The sequence below is a fragment of the Halichoerus grypus genome, chromosome 14, assembly GCF_964656455.1.
Source record: "Halichoerus grypus chromosome 14, mHalGry1.hap1.1, whole genome shotgun sequence".
Taxonomy (NCBI): Eukaryota; Metazoa; Chordata; class Mammalia; order Carnivora; family Phocidae; genus Halichoerus; species Halichoerus grypus.
Window position 1 is genome coordinate 14,888,194 of NC_135725.1, and position 22,748 is coordinate 14,910,941.

At 39.3% G+C, this 22,748-nt stretch overlaps 1 protein-coding gene across 1 annotated transcript in view; it reads right to left on the reverse strand.

Moving 5' to 3' along the window:
- The window catches only part of ALDH1A1 (aldehyde dehydrogenase 1 family member A1), a 54,943-nt gene extending 43,760 nt beyond the window's left edge, over positions 1–11,183 (reverse strand). Inside the window, exon 1 of the mRNA XM_036077746.2 lies at positions 11,028–11,183. Within this exon, the coding sequence (XP_035933639.1) occupies positions 11,028–11,093 (66 nt within the window). The 5' untranslated portion in view covers positions 11,094–11,183. The remainder of the gene's footprint in view (positions 1–11,027) is intronic.
- Between the last annotated feature and the right edge of the window lie 11,565 nt (positions 11,184–22,748).

The window sequence follows — 22,748 nt, forward strand, 5'->3', positions numbered from 1 at the left end:
TGATTTACAACATTATTTAGACAGGCAGCCTGTTCTCCAAAATACTTCCCTGCTCTCCTAAGCTTCTATCACAAAACTTGTCACTTTTTTAAGAAGTCATTTTTAAATGTCTGCCTTCTCTCCTAGGTTGTAAGCTTGGTAAAATAAGGTCAAGGACGATGTTTGTCCAGTTTTCTGGTTTATCCTTAGCGTCCAATATAGTCCCAGTCCTCAAGTGATTTTCAGCTCCGTCAAGAATTCTTGAATAAGTAACTTAAAATTGAATCAAAGAACCGACAATCGAGTAGCTACACATGGATAAGATCTATAATGTTCTGCACATGGGCACACTATGATATTTGTGATTTGCTGAAAAAAAACAAAGGGAAGGATAAGCCTTCATATTTGCCTATTCACGCCAATACAGTTATTCATGCGTCAAAACAGCATCAACCCAGTATTTACAGAAGTTCACAAAATTATAGTGCTAGCCTGGAATTGTCAGGAAAAAGATGTGAGCATGAGTAAATAAAGGGGAGGGGGTGCATAGCAGCTCAGATGAGGAGACTAGATGTCCAAGGACACGTACGTGGGGGTGTGGGAAAGGATAACGGGATACAAATGAAAACCATACAATTCCTATTGTCCTTCAAGAAAAACGTATTGGCATCTGAGTTCAACTTGAAGAAAGATAAATACAAATTAAAATACTGACTCGCCCAACATCTCTTAGGGTGAATCAGCATTCCACCTCTCATGAAAACATTTTGTAGAATCCTATAATTAGGCTTGAGGCAAGTGTTTTCCTTTATACATCTCTAGCCCTTCCTTTTTTGTACTTTTCTTCCCAAAGGTTGGCTGGGAAACATCTTAATCAACATGTTCCAAATGTAGCTCACTATCACCCCTCGCTTTATGCTGCTCTTTACCCCAGACTACAGTTCTATAATTTGCACATTCTCTCTTCTCCCTTTCTCTCTCTCTCTCTCACATACACACTTTCCCTCTCCTGTTAATGACACATACAATCCCTAGCCATCCTTTGGTATCATGCTGTTCTATACTATCACAAAAAAAAAAAAAAAAAAACAACCAAAAAACAAAAAACTCCCTGTTCTCCCCAACCCCCTACCTCTGCTTAATTGAAATTTAACCCCTTTCACCCCCCATTATCATAATCTTCCTAAGCCAACCCAATTCACATTTTGGCCACTCCTCAGAACACTTAGTTGGTTTTCCTAAGCATACGTGGCCCTATTATGCTTTTCCAACCTTTTATTTTATCTCCTCAGTTCACCCTCTACTTTGGCCTCATTCTATACCATGCCCTTCTGCTCCACACCTTTATTCATATTGTTCCTCAGATTGGAGTTTCACAATTTTCTTCTACTCATACTTCTAGTCTTGCTTCAAGTGTCACCTCCTCCTGAAGATTTCACTAGTTGGTCCAATTGGATTTAACCTCTTTTTTTCCCCTCTTTTCTGACACAGCCTTTCATATCCTGCTATTAAATTACTTATTATGTTCTGCCAAATAGTGAGTAAATACCTGAGACATCTGGAAGATACTGTGGGGAAGTGTGAGAGAGTGAGCCCTTGCCCTCAAGGGGCTTGTAATCAAAGAAGAGAGCATATTCACACCAAGATCAGCCAATAAAGGATTGAAGGTGTATGTAGGGTAAAGACCAAAGCAGTGCTTTAGTCAGTACATTGTGGAGTGGAACCCACAAAAAGGTAGGCAATGGGCCAGAAGAATGCATCCTTGAAGGACAGGATTGGATTGATGGAAAGAGCAAATGAGCAAAGATGGGAACACTCTTGGGATACATATAACACAGGAAAGAGATGAGCCCCAAGCAGAGTTTGTGGAAACAAGTCATAGATAAGTTTCGACGATGGAAAGGAAGCCAGTTCGTGGTGAATTTTGATCCACAGAGTGAGATGGTTGGACTCTATTCTGGATGTAATAAGGGATCGAATGGATGTTTGAGGAATGTTGATGTGAATGTACCCAAAATGGATTTGAAGTAGAGAGATCAGAAACCCAGGAAATTAGCCAGGAGAAATTTTCACATTCCAGGCATGCGTTCGTTCATGAGGATTGAGAGTAGATAGAGTGAGAGAGCAGTAAAGTCTGCAAATTATGAAATGTATGCTTTCTCCCCTAAACAGAAGCCTTTCAGCATAAAAACACAGAACTCAGCATAGTGAGATGACCAAGATGGTATTAAGGGCCAAGTATTGCACCCTCCTTTTCTTCCCCTTTTATTTTGTTTTAATTTTGTGGGCTTTACATTTGACATTTGCCTTTCAGCTAACTGTGTGACCAAACGTTTGTGAAAAATCATCCTTCCTGTTATATAAAATGGTTATGTGGTGAAGTATAGGCTAATGGATGTTTGGTATAATCATTATGAAACCTATTTTAGGCCTGTTGAAATGATCTGTCATGGTGACAACCTCATTTTCCATTTGCTGTTTGCCTTTAGCAAGTTTAGCGGGAAAGGGATCATCCCATAAAAGTAGAAAAAAAAAATCTTGGGTCCCATTTAACTACTATATGAACTACATTCCACTTATGAGTTTCAGACTCAGGATACTTTTGAATAATATATGTACACTAGATCTCAGCTTAAAGTTCATAATATTGATTGGGAATTATAGATTCCTATGCATGCTCTTAGATATCACATGCTTCTTATTGGGGGAAACAATCAATGGGAGTGTTGAGGAAACTTAAAAATTGATTTTTATTCTTTAAATTTTAGATATGCCAGCCTTTAAGGGAGGCATCATGACCTTTGATTAAAAAAAAAAAAAAGTGGCTGCTTCCTGAATGCAGTTTAATGTCTAAGAATAAGTCATAATTTGGGGGGAAAAAAAAACCTTTCCAGAGTAAAAATGATTATGTCTTTATGTGATTGGTATAAAGCCACAATTCTAAATAAATAAGCCCTTTCCTCAAAATATTTCTGGCTTGGTTCAAGCTGAATTTAACTAATAGGCAAAATGAAACCTATTAGCTTTGCCTGTTGGTATAAGATTTTGGAACCTGTTGGCTTAAAGGGGAGAGAGCCCCCGACTCCCTCCAGTAAATATTCAGGGTGCCCTAAATTCACATCATCTCTTCAGGGCTGCGACAGGGCCAGTGGCTCTAGATCCTAGAAGGGAATCCAGTGCTTTCTTGGTGGCAGAGAGATTTTTAACAGATCACATTTTCAGTGCACGGAGGATTTCTCTTAAGATATGCCAAGGGTGAGGAAGGTGATGGAATTCTCCATATTATGTCTCCCGTGTGAATTTTCAAACTTGAGAGCCTGGGTCACAGCATGGGGAGGGGTGGGTGTTGTTGTAAATGGACAAGAAAGGCTGCGTGCTGTAAATATGTAAACCTTTTCTCAGCATTAGGCACTTAGACTTTGGGGGGGTGGGGGGTTAAGTAACAAAATGGGGGATGAATAATGAGAGGATAAACTAAAGTCAGGGAGAGGTGTTAAACATTTAAAAGAATCATAGCTAGATCTCTGGCAACTACGTTCATCCCAAGCCCTGAGGCAGTAAAGCAAAATGTTGAGACTGAAAGTAAAAAAAAAAAAAAATCTAAAAGGAAATTAAGGAGGAAATAACAGATGGGAAGAAAATATTTAACTCGAGTCAAAGGAATGAAAACAAAACAAGAGTGACCAAAACAAAAGTGGGAGAAATAAAATTCTCCTTTCATTTCTGTTTTATATTATAGTCTGACTTCAATAACATGAATGTATACTCTTATTTTCTTGTTTGAAAAACCTCCCAGCTTTTTCAACTAGGGAAAAGAAAAGATGCTAACGCATGTCTGTTTTGAGCCACATCTTCCCTACATCCCACAGATGACAAAAACACGTGTCAAGGATTTCTGTACACCATGCATACCCTCTATCAAAGAGGTAAGATGTAGATGCACCAGAAAGTTCTATACATTTGTTATATTTCACCATATCAAGATTCAACAATACGATTGCTTGCATATAAGCCTACTTCCTTCTAAAGAACGTGCCAAATAGAGAGCATAATTCAGTTATTTGTTGTTTGTATTCTTTCAATTTCTTATTAAGTATCAGGAAAACAGTGGAAATAGTCACATGATGGGATCTGGGTCTGGGGGGCGTGGGGTGGGTGGGTAGTTATTCAGGCAAAGTTTTGCGATCTGTGATATTTGTCCAGATTCCTAGGAAACAAATTTCCATTAACAATTTCAACATTACAACAAAGTCATCAGGTAGAGATATGATGATATATAATCAGAAAATCAAATATGAAAAACACTTCACATCCCTTGCAAACAATGGTTGTGGGAGGTTTTGATACACACATGTACTCAAGACATAACCATGTTCTGGAATCCGGGGTCACACAAATATCTACTTCTCGGGGCGCCTGGGTGGCTCAGTTGGTTAAGCGACTGCCTTCGGCTCAGGTCATGATCCTGGAGTCCCGGGATCGAGTCCTGCATCGGGCTCCCTGCTCAGCGGGGAGTCTGCTTCTCCCTCTGACCCTCCCCCCTCTCATGCTCTCTCTCTCTATCTCATTCTCTCTCTCAAATAAATAAATAAAATCTTAAAAACAAAACAAAACAATTATCTACTTCTCTGATTTGTCTATTAGTAGTGGTTTTAATCATGAAACAACTACTGCTCCTGTTCTTTTGAACATGGTTCTATGTTGCTACTGAAATTTGGTAAATGTATAAGATATTTGGCCACAATTATACTAGTGTCATGAAAACCCAAACCGCCACCACCACCACCACCCCAAGCCAGATAATTGCTACTTTGAGACCAGTGTATCGCCATGCTATCAATGTCTGTATTCCCATGAGGTTTCTTTTATGCGGATCTGTATTATATCATTCCAAGCACTACCCATGCCATTTCAGAGGCATTACCTTAACTTTGGGTTCCTCTTCAAAGGAGCTGTTTCTCATAATCCTTAAGAGTTTTCTCACCCAGCCCTCTCATTCTGGCAAGCAGTTAATGACAAATTCAGTAAGTGAAGTCCAGTTTAAAGAAATCACGTGAACACTTGCAGTAGTGAGACTCCTTATGAAATTGGGCTAATACGATCTTGAGAGCATGTGTTATTTACTTTAGGATTGCTACTGATTAGGTTCCTTGAAGCAGGCAGGTGCCATAGAACAAAACAATCTGCCAAGACACCAGTCCTTGGAGATGAGCTAAAACATTGCATTTGCAGTGAAGGGTTACCTCTCAGGAGCAAAATCAATGGTTGGTCCCACCATGGGTTTGTGACCACCATCTGGTTCCTGTTGGACTCAGGCACTCTCTGAAGGGGAAGGTAAGTGAATCTGACCTGGCTGGTTGTGAATGGGTTTCTGAGAGAAAGAGGAAGTCTGGTCCCTAAGTAACTAGATGGTGGTCATTGCAGGTAAAAATATGAGGTTGACCCTAAACTATTGGACCATTGCTGCTGGTCAACAGACCACTCTTGGAGTGGCATCAGCAAAATCTGGAAGCCTGTTAGACATGCAGAATCTCATACCTCACCTCAGGCCAAAAGAATCAGAATTTGCATTTCAACAAGAAGCCTCCCTGATTCACGTGCGTATTCAAATTCAAAAAGTGCTACTCTAGAGTATCTCTCTCTTGTTGGACCACCTGTCTGGGGATCTAGTGCCCAAATCATACCTCTTCTCACATCATCCAAATTTCCACTCTCAATCGGAGTAAGGGATGAACGGTACAAATGAAGCAATAGGTCTGAAATCACTTGTTACTGACAATCCAGTGGGATTCGAGTACTACCACACTTTTTGGTATGCGCCTCCTAATGGCTGTGTGACCTGGAGCAAATCACCTAACATCTCTGAACTCAGGTTCCTCAGCTTTAAAATGGGACACTACTAACATGTTCTAACTCTTCCAGTGGCTCATTATGAGCCTCAGATGAGATCAATAGATGAAAGCAGTTTTAAACTATGGCAAGCGTCGAAAGTAGTCATTCCACGTACATTGGGAGTAGAATAATTGGAGAACTGTGGGAGTCATCTTGGGCAGGAGAGGGTTAAAGAGAGCCTGCACCAAGCGCCTAATAAGCACTGGGCGTTTTCCACAAATTACTTCACTTAATTCTCAGGCCACTTTCCAAGGTAGTTATTATTATTCCCAATTTACAGACAGGGGAACTGAAACTCAAGGAGATTAGAAGCTTGGCCAAGGTCATAGCATTAAATAAGTAGAAGAGCTGGAACTCAAAGCCCGGTTTATCTTGTTAAGCCACTGTACCTCCCAATCAGCCAGCTATTTGTCCATCTGCTTCCAAGCCAAAAGCAAACAAAATATGGCTTCAGTCAGAAGGGAGTTAAAAACATTTCCCAAATGAAAGCCCTGCTTTAAGCACCCCTTGGCGTGGTTTCCCTCCTACAAAATTCACCACGCAGTCTGGCCACAGCCTTTATCTCCAGCCTCACCTGGTCTGTTCTCGGCCTCCCTCACTTTACGACAGCCGGGGCAACTTTACGACAGCCGGGGCAACTTTACGACAGCCGGGGCAACTTTACGACAGCTGGGTCAACTTCATGACAGTCGTGGCAGCCCTTTTGATGGTTCAGTGAACGCAGCTGGCTCTTGCCTGCAAACATCTTTGCAGGTGCCATTACTTCCGGATCTTTATTTCCCCTCCTACCACCCCGCCACCCGCCTCGGCTCTCCACGGTCATTTTGTGCTCTGCATCCCTCAAGTGCCCCTTAAATGTCCCTTTCTTAAAGACACCTTCCCTAAAAGCTCATGGAAAGAGAGCTCTTCCCCTCATTTCTTAGCTTTCACTTGCCCTCTCTTTAGCATTTACCATAATTTATGATTCAGGTATTCACATACTTGCTTGTTTTCTTCACCCTCCAGGAACATAAGCTCCCTAAACCCTATTAGCCTTCTTCTACCATAAGACCAAGCACAGAGTGGTTATTCAGTGACTTGTTAACTACATGGAAGGAAAAACGGGAGATGGGAGTGAAGAGAATGGGGTAGTGGGAAATGCACGTGGCCTGAATTTGTTTGCTGTAAGAATCTAAAATCGCTAGGCGATAATGGTGCTTAGCATATAGTATGCAATGATTCATCGCTCTTCCCTATCAAAAAGATATCTTTAACCGCAATGTGTTAAACAACCATACCAGAAATCTAGGAATCTCTTACTCCATCCAAAAGTTACTCCATAGGAGCTGAAAAAACATAGTTCCCATAGAAATGGCACACCTCTTTCCAAATCCTCTACATCGCTCCTCTCCCAGCCCAAGCCCCACCTTTTCAATCAAACCAGAATGTCTGTTTGCTTCCAGTCTTCCTTATTGTTCTCCTCTTTTTCTAAGTTGGCAGCCAACTTCTTCCTGTTGGCCTGGGAACAGCTGAGCAGCAGCTGGAAAGCCTCATGGTCATGTCCCCTCCAGGAATCAGGAATGGACAAAAGAGAGTCAGAATAAAGGACAGAATAAGATTCCAGCAAGTCCACGTCCCCATGTAACAATGTTGATCTTAGACAAGCCACTTGGTGTGAGAGCTCAGACTGCCCCCATTCGAAGTCTAGTTTTGTCACTTTCTAGCTGTATGATTTAAGGCAAGTTACCTAGCCACTCTAGTCCTCAGTCTCCTCATCTACAAAACAGGAAGAGGAACCTCCTCATAGGGTTATCTTGAGAAGTAAATAGAGTCATTGCAAAGAACTTAAGCAGTCATTGGTATAGAGTAACCACAATGAATTTTAGCTGTAATTATTTCCTGTGTGTATGTGACTGTGTCTGTCAGTTTATGAAATGTCATTAGCAGATGAAAATCTTTTCTAGTAGGAACATCCTAATGTTCAATGAGTTAAGTTTAGGAGTTAAGTTAAACTTTTTGGGGTTTTAATCCTGTCTGAGAAAGCTTGTCTTCTTGAATTTTCTATTTGTCTTTTTTTTTTTTAATTTATTAAGGTTAAAAAAAAATACTGTTGTGAAGGGAGAATGGAAAATGAAGTTACCGAATCGTTTAAGAGAACATTTTTGATCCCTGAAATCCTGGATAAACTCTTGGAACTTTGCACCAATGAGATCCTTGTCAGGTGGGGCACGACTGTGCAAGAAAGAATGGCAGGAAAGCTAGGAGAAAAGAACGAGATGAGAGGAACGCTCACGAGAGAAAATAGGTCTTGGAAAGACTGAGTAAAAGAGGATTCTGGAAAATTGGAAAGAATTCAGAAAAACAGGACTGGGGTAGCCAACGTTAATCAATCACTTCCCATGTGTCAGGCACTATTTCAAATGCTTTATATGCATTAAACTCATTTAATGCTTTCATCCACCTTAGGAAATTGGGACCTTTATTATTCCCATTTTACACATAAGGAAACTGAGGCAGAGAAAGGTAATGCAGTTTGCCCAATGATCACAAAAGTTTTGAAGGAGCTCTTCATTTAAAGGCTCAATAAAATGGATGATCTGGCAGATGTGGGATTCATTTAGAACTGGAAAGGAAGAAAATGAGGTTAGAAACGGGATCCAAGTTTATGTGGATTTATAATGATGTTATTGAGCTTTTAAATCCTAAAAACATCTGCATCATTTTAGAAACTATTTCTTAACCCTGATCTCTGTTTTATCCACCCCAACAACAACAAAAACCTAATCAGACTGTACTAGAGAGTAAGTCATAAAAGATAGGCAACAATGACTTCCTTTGGGTGAAAAGCAGTCTCAAATTTGAGAGCATGTAGTTCTACCAAGGCTGTAATAATTTTCTGTTACTCAACCCTGCTTGTCTCTTCCCTCCTCCTTGCCCCAAGGACCAATATATTTCTAGAGATAATAACGAAGGACATTAGCATGGTAAGAGAAAAATATAATAGAGTTTAGGGGCTGGCCATAGAAGGTAATCCCACAGACACTATAAAATCCTTGCTCACTTGGTTTGCAACCAGGAAACTTTGTGAATAACTGTCGTTTTTCTAACCCCTCTTGCAAGTGCAAATCCAATACAATTCTTCAGTGGGGCACAGTAAAAAGCAAATGCAAAGGCATTTGAAAAAGCTCACCCATTTAGATTTAATTACATACATAACTGCTGTCCTCCCAAGTGTAAAAATGCTGTAACCAATAAATCAGACAATAAAATGCTATCTGAGCAGAACAGATTTATAGAGAAGATGTGTGAGCAGTCAAAATTCACTCACTTGCATTGGGTGTTTCTACCCAGAAAGTTCTTAAATGCAAAAGCAAATGGCTGCTCTTTGAATCATGCCTTCTTTTGAACACTTAGGTCCATCATTTTCCTTAGAGGGGTGTTCTCATCTAATGGCTTTGAAGTGAACAGCAGATTCCAATCTTAAAAACATCTCTCTGTGTTAAAGGATCATAGATCTGTGTTTGCACGCTAGATTTTAAGGACCATCTCATTTGCCCATTACTGTTTCTTACATGCTCAATTTATAGCTACCAAATGAAGCATAATTTAGTAGAAAGAATATTTCACTTTAGAGCTTCCTCAAGATACACGTACGGAGAAGACTGTAAACTTCTGCAGAGCCAAATTTTTAAAAATGTGACATTCAGACTACCACAATATCTTCCCAAGTATTTTCATAGAAAAAAAAGACTCTGTAGTAAGAGTAATGAAATAATTTTCAGTCATTGCCAATGATTTTGATGTTTATAAAATGCATTCTAAAATGTGCCTGCTTTAGATTGAAATTTCTTGTGAATGACCAATTTGGAGTAAGAAAGTTGGGAAGACTGGAGTCTTGTCATCTTTTCAGGCACACCTTTGCCAAGGGTAAATTATTGGAGGGTATGGACTCACCACATTTCCCATATTCTCATTTGGAGTAAAACTAAATGAAAAAAAAATGTTTTCCTTTTTAATAAAGCCTCATAAAAACAATACCTTACTATACCTTATAGCTGCTGATCAACCATGTTAAAGGCACAATCTGATCTCTGCTGACACTTTCCTAAGGAAAAGAACCAGTCAGCTGAGCAATTTCCTCATTTTGCTTATGAAAATGAAAATGTAACTGACCCTAGGATTTCAAAACCATCCATGGTTACAAGTAAGGGAATAAATAAGTACTAGCGGGGCTTTTACTTTATCATGAAATTACATTGCTATTGATTTTTCATTGGCAAATTCGGAAGGCAAAATCGCTCTCCCTGAGTTGGAAGGGTTCCTTTCTTACCTTGCATTCGGCAGTGTACCATAAAGCCAATTTTAAGTGATTTTGTTCAGATTGGTTTGTTTGTTTTGTCTGTTTTTCTGGGAGTTCTAGACTCTGACAGGAGAGCAGGCATATAACAATGTGAAACAAAGTTCAGAGATACTTTTGAACGACTCAAACAGGATCCATTTCCTCGTTCTCCCTAGCTTGTGGATTTTTTAAGTCTGGATCTGGCTCCTGCTCTTGTTTCTCTAAATATTTATCAGTTAACAATTACGCATCTGCTCCAATGGCAACAAACTTGGCTGAAGAGAGAAATAAGAATGCTTTCCTTGCCCCAAATATGCTAAATAATGCAAGTCCATTTGGAGTTTTTGAAACAGTAGAAATTGTCAGAGGTAGGTCCTTCGATTTTGACACTCACTAAACATATAGAAAAACCATGTTACTTCAGCATGCGGTTTCTCCTTTAAAGAAAATAAAAATCATTTCCTATTTGTTTGGCTCTTTCCAGTAAGTTTTTCTAGTAAGTATTTGCCTCTCTTATCCTACGTGCTGAGCAATGCTGAAGTTAATAGAACTGCTTAGTAAAGTCCACTGAACCCTGGGGCAAGAACATTTCACACAGAAGAGAATTCCTTTCACTTAGACATATTTTAAGAAATAAACTTATGAAACGTTGCCTGATACGATTTAGAAATCATTATCTGATCAAGACACTAAGCCCAAACCTGCATTTTGCAAGCCTTTTATTTTTGTATTTGCCAAGGGCTCTTTGCACAAGTTTACTCACATTGACCTTTTATGCTTTCAACACATGTAGTTTTTATAAACCTGAGGCAAAGCAGCAAATATAAATTGTACTAACCTTCGTATATTTATATGTCAAATTGGTGAGTGGGACAGGTAAGTCTGGCATGCCTGAGGACGACATTTCTGGTTCGGCTCCAGGAACACAGGTGACAGGCTCAGCGATTTGGTTCTGATAGAGCACTTGGCTTTATTTGTTCCTTTTTATCTGCACGGGCTAAGGTCTATTTGCATACCGGACTATGATTGGATGAACAAACTCGGAGCGAAAAGAAAACGACACTACTTATTTGTAACACCTAGGGCAGGAAGCCCTTGACTTTAAACTTAAATCCTTAAGAAACCAGCGCTCCAGCGTTGAAACTGCAGCTGGAGACAGGGCACTATTTGCAAACGAATTAATTTACAAAGCCGAAACCTGCTATAAGGATATGCAGGGCGGCTGGTCTGGCCACTAAGGCCGGTTATGATTTTTTGGCTTTTCAGGCTTTTTATGCTACTGTGAAACTTTCCGTCCTCTGACAGACTTGGACTCAGAGAATTTGAGGATTGAAAAAAAGAGTCTCTAAGGGCACTTGTTCTCAGTGGACGCTGGTGAGGAGAGGTCCCTGGCCAGGTGTCTTCAGGACAATGCTGTCAGTGAATGAGCCCACTCCCAGAAAAGCAGAGTGGGAAGAGTCCCTCTGGAAAGACCCGAGCCCAAGTCTGCTTTACAAGATCCGACCAATCGAGTGTATTTTCAGTGGGTAAGCAGACTTACTGTGATTTCACAAGCGCTACACGATCATTATGTTACACAGGGGAATAGAAAGGTCAGCGGGATTTTTACGGATCTCAGTCCACTGTCACACAGAGAGCCACCACGACAGCAAGATGGCAATATCGCCTGTTAAAACCATCTAAAATGAAACTAACCTCCGGTTTTGGAAGTTGGCTATATTTATCAATGGCTGATACACGCAATAGTGCAAAGAGAAGATTTAAACAGGACCCTGAGTAATTCGATTTCTTAAAAATGAGCGTTTCAAGCTGGGAACATTAAAAAAGAATGTTTAACTGTACTCCTCCCACGTTAAACACAAAACTCTATTGTATGGAAGCTCAAGCAAAAGTTACAATAGGAACACGGTAGAAAACTGTGGATACTCTTAAATCTGATCACTGAGAGTGAAGAACCATGATGTTCTTTTTCCCCCCCGCAGGGAAAATTGCCAGCTCCCCGCGATACGGGATTTAGGTAGGGAAATGAAGGTCTACTGAATAGTTGCTCCAAATCAGGCGCAGGAGCCTTACTTTCTCTTTCCCTTCTTACTTGGTTCCCCATTTGACAGATACAGAGACAGCAAGTAGCTTGCTTAAGATCACAGATTTAACAAGGGCAAAACCAGAATTTCATTTCCCAGGTGCGTTCCCCAGGTGAATAGTCACCGTCACGGACACTTAACAGTTATTAGCCCTCTCATTCATCTAAAAGTAGGGTCGGCAAACTTTTTCTGTTAAAGAAACAGAAAACATTTGCGGCTTTTTAGGCCAGATGGTTTCTGTGGTCACTTACTCGACTCTACATGGAAGAAACTATAGACAGTGGATACGTTAATGGGTACACGTGCTTTCCGATAAAATTTTATTTTCAGAAACAGGAGGCAGGCCAGATCTGGCTCATGGGCCAGCCCCCAATTTCCAAGACAACCATCTCCAAGGACCGTGCCTCCCCTGCACCTGCTCGAAGGCCAGATAGAAACTTCTGTGTTCTTTCACCATTCTGCTCTCTTTCTCCATCCCTCCCTCTTTCTCTTGCTCTCAATTCCTTTCTTTTTTGGGGAATCTAATTGTTTTGTCTCCTAAAAATGTTTTTTGAGTTAAATGCACAATTACACAACAGCTGTTATGTAACTTGCAGAGCGGAGCTCCGGCCTCGCCTGGACGGCTGGGCTTGGCGGCCGTCTGCCTCTTCCAGCTTCGCAGTTGTCCATGGATCCAACCCCCGGTTCGCTTGATGTCCAGACAGTGAAAGCGCAAAGCCTCATGACACCCTTGGTGTGTTGCCTCACTACTTGCATGCTCATCCTTGACTCTACTGCACTGAATAATGAATTACCTAAGAATGTTTCCCTTTACACCAGACACCTTACTGAAGGCAGGTAAAAGGAATGGCTTGGGAAACGGGTTACCACCCTGCCCATTTAATTTCAACAAATATTTACCAAGTAGCTTGTTAAGGGTAAAGCACGGTGATTAGACGATCAGGAATTCTCCAACCTTAATCTTCCCTGAAGGGCAGGGTTTTTTTGTTTTTATTTTTGTTTTTGTTTTTTTCCCTGCCCAGAAACCTTGGGGCCTTAGATCTCTAATTTTTTTTTTTTTTTTTTTTTAAGCACGGGGCAAAAGAGATCCACATCAAGACTGAGCCCAGGGTTGGGTATTTTTATTGTATTTTTACATATATAGGACTTGAATTTGGGGGTAATAGAAAAAAGATGTTCGATCTTCCTGTCCTCCTCATGGACAAGCTGAATTACACATGCACACACACAAATGGGGCAGAGGGGTGGGAGAGAAAGAGAAGCATAATTGATTCTTCTCTTGAATCTAACTTCTTCCAGCCCTTTCTGGAAAGCTTTCATGATACCAAGGAACACACAGACCAAGACTTCCACCATTGCTGCAACTACTGTCTCATTTTATAAGGAATCTCTCTCCAGAGCTCCTTGCAAGGCTCAGTCGCTGAAAAGATAATGGAGCCTAACCTTCTCCCACCCACATGAGTAACTGAAATAGAAACCACTCCAATTTGTTAAACAAGCGAAATTATACGGTGAAGTAAAAATAGCTTCTTTTTACATTTCCTGATCTCAAAATCCAGGATCAGTTTGTTGGAGCTAAATTTCTTTTGCTCAGTGACGTCTCTTCCCCCTCTCTTCAGTGTTGCCTTAAGCATGGCTGGGTGAGTCTGCCGGTTGGTTAAACTAGAGATGGATGTTTCCCTTTGCTTTTGATCACCGCAATTTCTGCAGACACCGCATTGTCCGTAGGCCTATTTGGGCTTTAATAATTTGGAAAATTGCCTGGGGTGGGCTCATTGCCTGGGGTGACGGGACCTGTCCTTTGTTGGCAAGCTGGTGTGAACAATGGAGGTGGAAGGCAGCATTTGAGCACCTGATCCAATGTGTTTGTGGGCTGAATTCTGTTCATCTGCCATTCTTCTCCAATTAGCATTATCTCCTCACTCCTGATTTCTCCTGCTCTTCACACACCCTATCATTGTTCTCTCTTTGTTTTGTGTTACTAACGGTAGGGCAGCTGCCCCTCTTCTCTGATATCCATTAGTAAAGTCACTAAAACAAACAGTAGACTAAGGCCTCCCTACGATCGTGATTTTAATTGAAATAGGTCTTTGTTAAACTTTACGGGCTGAAGACATTTTTTAGCGCTGGGTCAGCTGCCAGAGTTTGAAATAACCTTACACAGCATTCACAGTGTGCGTGTTTCCTCAAAGTGGAGGGAGAAATTCAGGACACTAATGGCATTTTTGAGGCAATCTGAATGTAGACGACTTTGAGACTTTTATGACATTTCCCATATTGTTTTACAGTTGTCTTATGCATAGATCATACAGTAATGAGTTTAAGCACTGGACAGGGTTGGGTGTTTGCCTAGCGCTCAATTTTATGCATAGTTTTCATAGATACAACCCTCCTTTTCCTCCTGATAAATGTACAATTTAAATAACATTTAATCCAATCATGTAGTTGAAATACTAGGTTCGTGTGAATGATCAGGTTTCAGAGCAGAGCTTCGGTGATCGGTAAGCAGAGGAGGCTGTGTCCTAAACCGAGTGAACACATGAGTGGTCAGTGCTGTGTTTTTGCTTTTTACTCTTTAAACATTTCTGAAAAATATTTTCAAGTCAAATAAGCCATATTGAAAAAAACTGCAAAAAACGGAAGTGTACATCTCAATAAATAACCATAAAAAGAACAAAACAAAATCACCACCACTCGGGTCAGGGAATAGAACGATATCAGCACCCCAAAGACCACTTTGTACCTCCTCCCCAGCCTTATCCCCGTTTTCCTCACCCTAAATTAGGATATCACCGATATCCTGACTTCTAATACCATACATTCTTTTTCTTTTTTTTCCTGATTTTTGAACTTGATGCAAGCAAATCATACGGTCAAAATAATTTTAAAGGAAATCCAGAGGAGCAAGTGAATCTGACAGGTGAGTTAAATTGTGGTTGTAGGTAAAGAAAGTTTCTCAGAGAGTGCTCCCACCCAAATACACCCCCAATAAACAAAATTAAGAATTGTGAAATATACAGCAATAGGTTGGCATTTCTATGAGAACAAGGGCATTTTTTTTCATGCCCGTCACAGTACCTGTTAAAGTCCAGAGAAATGGCCCTTTTCCTACAGTTTTGTCGGTGCTCAATAGCACTTACGCATTATATCAAAATATTAAAAATGTTCAAACCCTTGACCTAGTTATTCTACTTCTAGAAATTCATTTTAAGGAAACAACCAAAAAATATATGTAAGTTATGAACAAGTATCTTTAATGTATTATTTATAAAATAGAAAAATACCAAATGGTTAGGTAGTTTGTGGTTTAGCAAAATACACATATAATAAATAAACAAATAATTAAGGAAGGACCTAGTAAACTTTTGAAATACATTGTAATCTAATTTTCAAAAAGTAGGTTATAAAAGCTGTGTGCTGTGTAGGAGTGCTAAGAAATTATTCTTCACCCTCAGTATTTGGTCAAAATCTGCAGTTTACCTTTGACCTTGGCCTCAGTGTTTGGAAAGCTAAATAACTGAATTTCAATTCCAATGTCATTCCTGGCATCCTGAAATTATGCAGAATCATGTGATTCCCTTGGTTATGGTTTATATAATTTTCCCAGGCTGAATAGTGGCTCCCAAATGTATCCTTGGAATCTGTGAATTTGACCTTACATGACAAAGGAAAGTTTGCAGATGTGATTAAGGATCTTGAGATGAGAAATTATCCTGGATTATCAGGGTGGGCACTAAATGCCATCACAAGTGTCCCTCGAAGCAGAGAGCAAAGGAGACTTGACCACACAAGCAGAAGGAAATGTGATCACTGAAGCCACCAGCTTTGATGAAGGAGGAAGGGGCCAGAAGCCAAGGAACACAAGCAACACGTCTCCAGAAGCTGCAAAATGCAAGGAGGCTTTTCCCCTAGAGCCTCTGGGAGGAACAGGCCCTTTGATATCCACCAGTGAAACTGATTTCAGACCTCTGAACTTTACAATTGGAGAGAATAAATATGTGCTGCTTTAAACCACCCAGTTTGTTACAGCAACGTCGGCAACCAAATACACAAATCGATGAAAGCCAAGTACCAAAAAAGTACCAGCTGTCATTGATCACGACTCTGCACGTTGTTCTGGTTTATTGTTAATATCGAAATATTCGTGTTCAAATAAAGCGAAGCGTCCCATCTGTACCATGGAACAGAGACTTCTCAAGTGCTCGACCTCTTGAAAATCTTCCACTTTCAGCTGCAGTATAAGTGGATATGTATTCAATCACACACAAAAGTAAAATGCAATTGATAACAATGTTTGTGAAAACTGTTAATTTTTTAAATAATCATTTTATTGGGACAATAGCAAAACTTTGTTTGCATTTGCTTGCTTGGATCTGTTCCCACATTTTAAAGCTGCACGTACATACCCAGGTCTATAACCACAATCCAAACTCATTTTCCAGGCCCATGTCAGCTGCCTGTTGAGTACCTGAGTTACGTGCCACAACGTCATTTAACTGGGTTTCCAAACTCAAGGGCCTGCATATTTATTTCACGTGGACTCATACAGTGTATAACAACAACAACAAAAAGTTGCCTTTTTTCTTGTTTGGAAGAAATACTTTCTATTTTTATTGGTTAACCTAAAATTCTTAACACACTCATAACCATGTGTAAATTTAATCACCAGCTCACGCAAAATTTAAAGACTCTGAACCTTTTATCTCTTGATTCTCTATTCCTGTTCTACATGCTATATGTCTGTTATAAATTTTTGTTCCACCATCCCAAAGGAATCATAATTATATAATTATTACCCTATTCAATCAATTCCTATTTTACTTTACCCATTTATTTGAAAATTTCTTTGGCCAGTGCTTCAGGGGCGCCTGCGTGGCTCAGTCGGTTAAGCGTCCGACTCTTGATTTTGGCACAGGTCATGATCTCAGGGTGGTGAGATCGAGCCCCACATAGGGCTCTGTGCTCAGCACGGAGTCGGCTTGAGACTTTTCTCCCTCTCCCTCTGTCCCCCCACCTCCGTGCTCGCTCTCTCTCTCTAAAATAAATAAATAAATCTTTAAAAAACATTAAAAAATAAAAATTTCTTTGGCCATTCATTATTCATTCTTTTACCTCAACCCTTTCTTCTGTGATAATTTTCTTCTTCGAGAGTCTGTTGAAGGCTCCCATTGTTGTCTTATCAAGAGACTGTCAATGTTATTAGTATTTCAAAGAATTTCTGGCTCTGTTGATCTTCATTGTATGTTTGTTTAGTTGTTTGATTAATCTCTGCTCATAACCTCACTGTTTCTTCCATTCTCTTTTCTCAAGGATACTTAGATCATTTGGTTTTCAGCCTTCTTCCCTTTAAAGCTCTAAATTTCCCTCTCTGCATGTCTTTAGCAACATCTAGAAGTTTTCATTTTTGCTCAATTAAAGATACTTCCAAATTTCCATTGTGATTTCTTCCCTGACACATGATTTATTCTGAAGTGCATTTCTTAGTTTCTCTATTGGCTGGCAATAAACAACTCCCAAATCATGTCAACTTATGTTAGTACAGCTGTATTTTTATGTGCTTATAAACTTAGCATCGCTCTGTCTTCCTAGGGAATTGAACATTTTTTTTATCATTATAAGCTCTCCCTGTTCCTCTCTTTGCTTTTTGCCTTGGAGTTTCCTTGGATAAATTATCCCTACAATAGCTTTTCCTTTGGTTGGGGTTTGCATAATACATCTTCCCTCCTCTTACTTACAATTTGCAACTGTGTTGCATATGGCTCTTTAATTTATTTATTATTTATTTTTTTAAAGATTTTATTTATTTATTTGAGTGAGAGAGAACAAGAGAGAGCAAGCACGAGTGGTGGGGGCAGAGGAAGAAGCAAACCCCCCACTGAGCAGGGAGCCCTACACAGGCTCGATCCCAGGACCCTGAGATCATGACCTGAGCCGAAAGCAGATGCTTAACCAACTGAGCCACCCAGGCCCCACTGTTGCATATTGTTCTTTAAATGGCCCATAGTTGGGTTTTATGTACTTAAGCAGTCTTACAAACATTCTCTTTTAATTGGATCATTTTCTTTGTTGACATGGAACATAATGTACTGATGAATTTATGTTTAAAAATTCTACCATCTTACTAAAAACAAACAAAAATTCAACCATCTTACTAAATACTTTGGTCTTATCTACTCTGTTCGTCTCTCCTTTCTGACCTTTTTTTTAAATTGATTTTTTTTATTATGTTATGTTAATCACCATACATTACATCATTAGTTTTTGATGTAGTGTTCCATGATTCATTGTTTTCGTATAACACCCAGTGCTCCATTCAATACGTGCCCTCTTTAATACCCATCACTAGGCTAACCCATCCCCCCACCCCCCTCCCCTCTAGAACCCTCAGTTTGTTTCTCAGAGTCCATAGTCTCTCATGGTTCGTCTCCTCCTCCGATTTCCCCACCTTCATTTTTCCCTTCCTACTATCTTCTTTTTTTTTTAACATATAATGTATTATTAGTTTCCGAGGTACAGGTCTGTGATTCAACAGTCTTACACAATTCACAGCACTCAAATTATTAATTTAAGTTTAAAATTAAACTAAACTAAATTTTAACTTTATTTTTTAAATTTTTTAAAAATATTTTTATTTATCTGAGAGAGAGAGAGAGAGAGAGAAAACACAAGCAAGGGGAGGGGCAGAGGGAGAGGGAGAAGCAGGCTCCCCACTGAGCAGGGAACCTGATGCAGGGTTCCATCTCAGGACCCTGGGATCATGACCTGAGCCGAAGGCAGATGCTTAACCTCTTAACCTACTGAGCCACCCAGGCACCCCTAAATTTTAACTTTACATTTAGTGTGCATTCATTTTAATTCATTTAAAAATGAATTCTTTACTCTCTCTATCAGGTTCGGAATTATATATTTTCTTTACTGTTATTTTAATGGTTATTTGAGAAATAATAGGTTTTTATTTTGTCACTTAACCAAAGTATAATTAATTGATTGATGCTGTTACTCTTTTTCTTGGCTAATCCAAATACTTGAGACACTTTAAATTTATTTACATCCCTCCCAATATCCATGCAATTGTCAGTAGATGTTTATTTAAATTTTTGTGTGCATGTTGATATTACTGGATATTCTGTTTTCCATACTGGATCCATTTCATCTCTTTGCCTCAAGACCTAGCTCTCTTGCTCTCTGGCTTCTGATTTAGTTCAACCAATAGGAAAGGTGGGATGCAGAGAACTCCGATGGGAGAACGAAGTGCAGGAGGAGAGAAAAGCCAGGATGCTTATGCTTCCCCTTCCTGCTTTGCTTCTTTTATGCCTGAGCGACACTGAGTCTTCCTCCTACGACTACAGGCCCTGTTGAGTGTCCCTCACCATGGAGCGTCGGCTTCTGCAGCTCCATTATTTCCCGGGCTCCGATAACACCATTTCCCCCTCTTGCATCTTCAGGCTATCAGGAATGGTAACTGCTTCTCACATGTGTGTCAGCTCTGGGGTCCGCAGCACCCCTCGTGGACTGCTCACACTTCCGTAAAGAGTTCCTTTCTTAAATCATCTTCAGAAGTCCAGCCAGGTGTGCCTATTGTTTTTTGCTGTGACCCTGAAATGATTCCTTTAGAACTTCAGATGCATCTTTTTTGGGGGGGGGTATATAAATAGTTACATATAATGACAATAAGCATTAGCAAGCCATTACGTAAAACAAAATACTTGGAAAATAACCTACATGTATACTTGTGGTCCTTTATCTGATTGCTTTGCCCTCTTTCCCACCCAAATGAGGGACTTATGAAACTCATGTTCATTATTCTCTTGATTGGCTTCCTTTGTGTCTCTATGTATTCCAAGAATGACATGTATGTGCGTGTGTATATAAAATTATTTCTAACTTTATAAAAATGAACTTATCTTTTTCTGAAATGCTACATTGATAGGAGTCTCCACACATTATTGCATGTCACTGTGGTTTCTTTATTTTGACTATTGTGTATTATACCTTTCTGACCATAGCTTATTCATCCAGTCTTTTGATAATGGGTTTTTGGGGAATTGCCATTGTGAATAGTGCTTCTATAAACATTCCTGTATATTTCTCTTGATTGTATATCTGAAATCAGATTTGCTAGTTCTTAAGGAATATGAATGTCAAACTTTGGGATACAATGCCAAAGTGGTCCTATCAATTTATACTTCTACCTTCAATGGAAAGGACCTTGTGGCTCTATATTCTCTAGCACATGCTAGTGTTTTCTCATTTAGATTGATTTTTATAATGGGTTTTGTTTGTTTACAAACTCATTTTTAGTTTAAAGAAGGTTCTTCTGATTCCTACTTGACTCAGGGCTTTTGTTTTATTATGAATGCGTTGAATGCTGTACAATTATTTTCTTTTATATCACCTTAGCTCTTTGTATATATCTTTTTCTTTTTAACTCTCTATGTTGTCAGGTACATTTATGCATTTTTCTAATATTAACAAATCCTTGCATGCAGGAGATAAAGCTAAATTGGATTTCCATTTGATGACTTACTTTGGGAATGAAAATAATAGTATATCTAGAAATGTACAATAATAACATTACCATGTATTAAAATCTGTGAGGCCCAGCAAACAGAAAAAAAAAAAAAAAAGAAAAAAGATACCTCAAAGGAAATTTTTGTTCCTGAAAATTCTGTCAGAGAAAATTTTTCAAATGGAATGAATTGTTCACTTTAAGTAGCTAAGAAATCCACAGCCGTGTGTATCTAAAGGAAGTAGAAAAGGAGGTAGTGAGAACAAAGACAGTCATGAATTAAATGGGAAAAGAGAGAAAACAGAGAAAGTCAACAAAGCCAAAGGTTGACTTTTTGAACAAAATAAGAAGTTGGAATCCTTTGTAAGACTGAGCAAGAAAAGAGAAAAAAAGGTACAAAAATATTTTGATTAAAATGGGACATGCTTGCTGATAATTAGATTTTTTTTAAAAAAAGAAAACACTACCAACAGCTACATATGAATTTACCCAATTATGCCCACACTATTTGTTGAAAAGACTATTCCTTGTCTATGGAATTACCTTTGTAGCACTGTACAAAATCAACTGTCTGCCTATATGTAGGTTTATTCCTGGACTCTCTATTCTGGTCCATTAATCTCTTTGTCTGTCTTTAGACCAGCACCACACTGTTGTACTAACTGTTGCTTTATAATGAGTCTGAAAATCAGACAGTGTTGTCCCTCAAACATTGTTCTTTTTCAGAGTTGTCTTGGCTAGATCCTGTTTGTTTCCACATAAATTTTAGAATCAGTTTGTCAATTTCCACAAAAAGCCTTCTGGGATTTCAATTCAGATTGCCCTGAATCTTCTCCCTTCTCCTGGGGCTCCAGCCATGTTTATAGATCATGTCACTGTATCCTGCAGTAACCTGTCTTCTCCAGTTTTCATTGTTTTGTCTGCCTGGGCTTCATTAAGGAAAATTTCTTCTATCCTAATGAATTTACTAATTCTTCCTTTATCTGCGTCCAATTCTTATTAAATAATTCACCCAGTCGGCTTTTGATAATGGCCATTTTTAGTTCAAGATTTATTCCTTTATTATCCTCTTGTTAGCTTCCAGGTCTTATGAAGCTTTCATTTTTGTCTTTTGAATATAGATCTTTTTAAAGTCTATGTCTGATAATCCCCAAATCCCAAGTCTCTGCACTGAGAAATACATTTTGTCCTTTGTTCTTTGTGGCTTTTGCTTATGTTGTCTTCCCCTCTTCTAGCTATTTGGCACTGAGCATTAGATTGAAAAATGTGCTTATAGAAATGATCAGAGACCTATGATGACGTTATATGTATTTGCTACTGCTAGATTCCTAGTTTCTCCAGGTTTCCCCAAACACCTCTGGGCCCTCGTATTCTAGGATCAAAGTAGACGGGTTTCAACAAGGCTCCTCTTCCATTCTCCACATGCTCTGGGCTAAGTATCACCAGATTGTCAAATGGGCAGCACCCCCTCTCAGATATTCAGGTATCTGCAATGAGGAAATGCCCCCAACATAAAGGTTGCCCAAACAATGGGCTTCCTTCCCAGGACTTCCATCTTGCCTTAGAATATGGTCTGAGAGCATTTCACTATCTGGTTAGCAATTTTTGTCTGTAAGAGATTTGTTTAAATAAATATTTTGTCCAGATATTCTCATTGTTCTTCAATGGAAGGCCCAGCCCAAATTATTTGTTCTGCCATGATCAGAATCAGTTATTGAGAAAACTTTCTCGGTTTTTTTCCATGAAATGTTCTTGACCGAAAATTTAGGTTGAATGATAATTCTACATCGGCAGCTTTTTTTTTTTTCTGTCAGTCATTTATATCTACTCTCCTCTCTGCTTTTTTCATGGTATTTTCATTTTTAATATGATATGTCTAAATGTATATTTTATTTTTGTCCTTTCTGGGATTTATTTTGATACCTAAATCTGAGTTTTATAGCCTTCGTTAGTTTTGGAGATGTCT